The sequence below is a fragment of the Amyelois transitella genome, chromosome 25 (genome assembly GCF_032362555.1).
Source record: "Amyelois transitella isolate CPQ chromosome 25, ilAmyTran1.1, whole genome shotgun sequence".
NCBI lineage: Eukaryota > Metazoa > Arthropoda > Insecta > Lepidoptera > Pyralidae > Amyelois > Amyelois transitella.
The window spans coordinates 1,713,102-1,719,290 of NC_083528.1; the positions used below are offsets into that span (position 1 = coordinate 1,713,102).

Consider the following 6,189-nt stretch of genomic DNA (forward strand, 5'->3'; position numbering starts at 1 on the left):
GGTAGACAGAGCCAATAGTCTTGCAAAGACTTAATGGCCACGTTCAGCTATTTGGCTTAATGATAGAATTGAGATTCAAATAGTGACAGGTTGCTAGCCCATCGCCTAAAACAGAATCCCAAGTTTGTAAGCCTATCACTTAGTCGCCTTTTACGCCATACATGGGAAAGAGATGGAGTGGTCCTATTCTTTTTTTTCGAATGGTGCCGGTAACCACACGGCACCACAGCATTTATTTAATTAGTGCCAGAGGGAGTACACCTAACGCCGAGCTTGACAAGAGGAACACGGAATCGCACTCAGACGGCGCAATGTGAATTATTCCTTATTAATTGCCACTATTTGAGGATTTGATATGAAATTATGAAATAACAGACTTTATTGAATCTATACTATTTGCTGATAGATTAAAATGTGAAATGATATCATTTCTATCATAAAGCCATACAGCTTTTAGACTTTTCAAGGTTCTGTCTTCTCCGCACGGGATATAGACGTGGTTTTATGTATGTATGATCAGCTATTTTTATAGATTTAACGATGAAATATAAATGTTTAATTCATATACATAGATATAAGTATGACAAAAGTACGAACGAAAAGTACCCCAAGTCCTTCGATTTCTACACTATATGTATGGAAAAAAAAAATAAAACAATGCCATTTTGTAGGTGGCGGTAAATTCGCCATTTTTTGTAGGTGGCGCTAATTTCGCGCGGGCGAAGTTGCGGGTAATAGCTAGTACATATAACATAGTTTAACTCTCAGTTGGCCTAGCCCATTTTTTACTGGCGGAAGTTCCACCAATTTCCGGAGCTTACCGGAAGTTGAATTATTGAGCTTTCCGATAGCGCAGCACACGTCACGATTTATGATATACATATGTATATACATTTGGTTCGTGCCAATTGCTTTATACATAGAAATATACATATATGTATGTCAGAATTATAGGTAACTAACGCAGTTTTACCCGCGCGAATTCTCCAACGCAAATATGGGATTTGCGTAAAACCTTTATTCTTTTGTAGGGAAGTGTTGATTTGATGATTTGAAGAACCGGGATGAAAATACCCTATGTTCTTCTCCAGAGTCTTAATTATATATACGCAAAATTTCAAGACTATTGGTTCAGTATATAACGCGTAAAGAGACAACAAACAAATAAATAAATTATAATTTATTGGAAAACATTTGGTTTCCGGCAATAGATATCTACATAAAAATATACATATATGTCAGAGCTATACGTTACTACGACTAAGGTAAAGGCAAATAGACTTGGGATTCTTCTTTTAGGCGATGGGCTAGCATCCTGTCACTATTTGAATCTCAATTCCATCTTTAGACAAACAGCTGAACGTGACCTTTCAGTCTTTTCAAAACTGTTGGCTCTGTCTACCCCGCAAGAAATTTAGGTGTGTTTGTTTGTATATACATATACTTGGATAATATATTCATATATCATGCAAGATCGTCGGTTTCGGGTATTCTTGACCTGACCTTTTGTATAGAAACTAAACCAGTCATTCGTCGGGAACTTAGAACGTAGCTGACACTCTCAATAATTACAAAATTGTGAAATGGTATCTCAAAAACAACTGAACATATTTTGTTGCCCTACAAACCTAAAAATACTCTTGATAGATCCAATACCTTTCAAATATCATCAAAATCAGACCAGCGATTCGAATGTTATCGCGTTACAAACGTACATACATACTAAAAATGTATTTGAGACCCTAGTGAATTTGTAGACCGTAGAATAAATATTTTCCTGTTTAAACCGGTTCGAACCAGTTCACGTCAGCGCGGTGTCAACGTGGTGTGTCGCGTGATGTTATTTCCACAGTGGACCATCAATCAGGCGTTCTGATGACAATGATTTCACTCGAGCTTAGCGACTTTTCACGTTAAATTTTCATGCTCACACATATTACATTATATTACCAAGCACTATATGAGTTACTAACTGCGCTTTGAGACTTCGCTACCGTAGAAATTTCGGAATAAAAAGCATTATGTTGTGAAAGGTCATATTATACCCGTGTACCAAATTTAATGAAAATCTGTCCAGTAGATTTTGCGTGAAAGAGTAACAATATAGGTAAATACACATACTTGCAAACTTGCATTCATAGTAGGAAGTAGGATAATCGGTTATCATGTAAAAAATTTAAGTGTAATTTAACGCCTTGTTAGGGTTTTGGTTATTGTTATAGTATATTGGTGCCACTTATCCTAAGTTTCCTTTGAGCAAATAATTTAGCATGAAAGATATGTGTAGTTTAATCCACACATCCATACTAATAAAGAGAAAATATTTTTTTGTATGTTTGTAATGATTAAACTCAAAAACTATTGAACTGGTTTTTAAATTTAGCACACATGTAGAATAAATAGTGCGGGCGGCACGAGAGTCACATAGGTTACTTTTTTCTGGAATTTCCCACGGGAATCCCCCGCGCTACTATTGAATAAAACTATAATTAGAAAAAAATAATTTATTCGTTAAATGATGACTCTAGGGAAGTCTTTTTTAAGTGAACTTTTTGCGGCAATAAGATTGCAGATAAGAGATATGCAGTTGTTGTTAAAATCTTTATTATATTATAAATCTTACGTCCAAACCCAACCGGAACTCGCAAGCTGTTCCTCATTATAAACAGACGGACGTGGTACATAGACACAAATGTAATATACATACACAAACGTGACAATATATAAGCAGAAACAATTCACTATACTCGAAAAGTCGGCCCATTGGCCCAAAAACACCAGTTTTTCTTCTGATATCCCCTTCTTTATCTGCGCCTCCCAACGCGGCCATATTAGAAAACTAAATTTACTTTTCAAAACATTCTCATTTATAGAACTTATCCAAGATGGCGTAGGAACCGTTTTTTTACGCAAACGAATCAAAAACATTGAAAACAAAACTAATAAAATGTTAATCATCACAGAATCTCGGAGATAGAACAAAATTGTCGGTGAATTTTCACTGTGTTTAGGAATTAAATTACTCAGCTCGGTTATAAACCAAAAATGGCACGACAAGTTGAAACATATAATTCCTAAACGTATGTTTTCTGTAACACTCAACATAAAAGTACTCAATGTGATGATCGTCATTAAAATTGTTGGAAAAACAATAATAGCACCGAGACCATTCCCTTCTCTTTCAACCAGAAACGTTAAATCTAACTGCGATCCTTTATCAACCTGTCTTAAAGGACTCTTAACAGTATCATGTTCTACATAAACCCTTAATATAGTCCATTCAGCACCGTATTCAGCGCCCATTAGACTTACAACTTTATTTTGTTTCTTAAGAACAATATTACCAAAACTAGTAAAGAACCCAATCTGCAGTGTACAATTTTGAGTATCATACGGCCAGTTGGTCAATTTAGTATGGCAAGGAGCTTCGTGTAAAATTCTAGGAACACAAGTTATATCACCTTCTTTATCCAATCTGCATAATCCGTAATGTAAGCCGTAGTCTTCCAAATCAACTTCATTTAGCAAACGTATACTTGGCTCCCAGAATTTGTAACTGCTGTAAACGATTTCTGATAATCCTTGATAATTTGTTACATTCCATTTGAGTCTTTCATCGTTCCATGATAAAACTAGCCAACTGTAAGCTGTGAAGGTCGTCTCGTCTTCGCCCATTGTAAAGTACTTTAGAAAAAAATGAGCACTGATTTCGGTTATACTATTAGGAGGTTCTATTGTAGTATATTTTGATTTTAAATCCTTGATCAACTGTTCTTCCCAGGCTTCTTCTAAGGACTGTCGCGAAAATGGCGACTCTTCATTTTTGACGATTTGTAAGATGCCCATAAATATTAGTCCGAACGCGTTCATGGTTGAATTTGTACTGGAACTGGTATCATTGTAACATAATAACGTATACGCCCCTAATGTTCTGGGAAATGTGATATGTCTGGGTCTGATATTATTAAAATTAGGACGGATTCAACACATACATACATATGGTCACGTTTATATCCCTTGTGGGGTAGACAGAGCCAACAGTCTTGAAAAGACTGATAGGCCGCATTTAGCTATTTGGTTTAATGGTAGAATTGAGATTTAAATAGTGACAGGTTGCTAGCCCATCGCCTAAAAAAGAATCCCAAGTTTGTAAGCCTATCCCTTTCGCCTTTTACGACATCCATAGAAAAGAGATGGAGTGGTCTTATTCTTTTTTGTACTGGTGCCGGGAACCACACGGCACGACACATTATTTAATAAAAAGGAAATTATTCTATAATTAATGACGCTATAGCTAACGAAATTTTAGCTTGTAGTATTCCTAAAATGACAAATGAGCATACTTAAAATGTCACAAAAGGGAATTAGCCTTAAGTAATTAATGATAATGTGAAATTTGTTAAAATCTAACTAACCACTTCTCATACACTTAGTAATTTATAATACAAAACATCCTTTTTTTAGTCGGGTGACACTGTCATATGTAGATACTGTCTTAGACACAGTACAAGGTGCAGAACATGAATCAACTATGACTTTAACCCTGTATGTATAATTAAAAAAAATGAAAAATTATATATGGCCAAAAATTATATTTCTGTTTATAATCACAACACGCAAAAATTATAACTGAGATTTGAATGCGATTTTCTCAGACGTGTTAGACTCGGTCCAACTTGAAAAAGTGGTATACAAAAACCTACTCCCACCACACCTCCAAAAGTGTAACTAAGCTAGTAAACAAAACACCGCATTTTTTTTTTAAAGTCGGCTGACACTACCGTAAACACGTAACAGGCTGTAGGACATGAGGTAACTATTAATTTAACACCGTATTATCACCAGAGCGACGTGTCAGCGGTGATAAATGAGCGGGAACACAAAAATTCTGTTTTTACTCTCATTGGGGAAGGGTTTAAAGAAGGACATTCACTGTGGGGCATTTACATACATATGGTCACGTCTATATCCCTTGCGGGGTAGACAGAGCCAACAGTCTTGAAAAGCCTGAATGGCCGCGTTGAGCTTTTTAGCTTAATGATAGAATTGAGATGCAAATAGTGGAGCATTTGTGAAAAGCAATAACATACCTATACAATAAAAAAAAAGATTGAAACCACTCCATCTCTCTCATGGATGTTGTAAAAGGCGACTAAGGTATAGGCTTATGAACTTGGGATTCTTCTTTTGGGCGATGGGCTAGCAACCTGTCACTAATTTAATCTCAATTATGTCATTAAGCCAAAAAGCTGAACGTATTTTAACATAACTTCGTTTACAACCCAAATTTCTTTAAAAAAATATAATATCGCTGTCTATATGTATTTAAAATTTTTTTTCTGCATGCTAAAGGAGGTTTCGTGGTACTAGAAAAGCCTTTTTTCAGCATGCATTCATGGCTTTCGAGAACAAAACACAACAGACTCATTTGTCACTGAATCTGACAGACTCCTAATAAGGAGTCTATCTCAAACAAGTCTATCTCAAAAACAAGCAAAACACGCCTTTGGCTTATGTTAAAAATATGATCGTGAATGTCCCGCCTGCACCATCGGGATGGACCATATTTTTTACTCTGTGGCGACAGGTTGGCGTTGAATGATGTACCTGAAGACAAACAAAGGATAATTACCTACGAGTATTTCGCTCTTCTACGGCACAAATATAAGAAAGTATTTTTAAGTGGCCCGGGATCCTCTTTTAGAAGGTGAGGACGCAAGGTCAGGAGTATAATGAAAATCTACATACATTCATATTACATATAATCACGTCTACATTCCTCGCGGGGTAGACAAAGCCAACGGTCTTGAAAAGCCTGATAGGCGACGTTCAGCTGTTTGGCTTTATGATAGAATTGAGAAAATCTTTAAGTGCAAATAAATGTACCTTTTTATTAGACCCACATTTGTATTTAAAAGCTAATCGCACCAACAACTTTTACTGTTTGGTCAGCTGTTAGACTGGTAGAGAATGCCAACCATTTACCAAAGGTTTCATGACGCCACACAGCATCTCAAATGAATTAGAAAATAAATCTAATATTATAGGTAGTTAAAATAGACCATGTAGGTAATTTGCCAAACCAGATTTCCGCAAATTGGCTTATCATCGTATCAAATTTACCAGATAAATTTGGGCCGTAAACATAATTGGATTTCGCGCTAGAATATTCAATCCAACACGACTACG

General features: G+C 36.0%; 1 protein-coding gene across 1 annotated transcript; it reads right to left on the reverse strand.

The window, feature by feature from the left end:
• Positions 1 to 2,619: 2,619 nt before the first annotated feature.
• On the reverse strand, positions 2,620 to 3,870 carry LOC106142754 (acetylcholine receptor subunit beta-type unc-29). Its single transcript, XM_060951447.1, has one exon. The coding sequence runs from the start codon at positions 3,868 to 3,870 to the stop codon at positions 2,620 to 2,622; it is 1,251 nt and encodes a 416-aa protein (XP_060807430.1).
• Between the last annotated feature and the right edge of the window lie 2,319 nt (positions 3,871 to 6,189).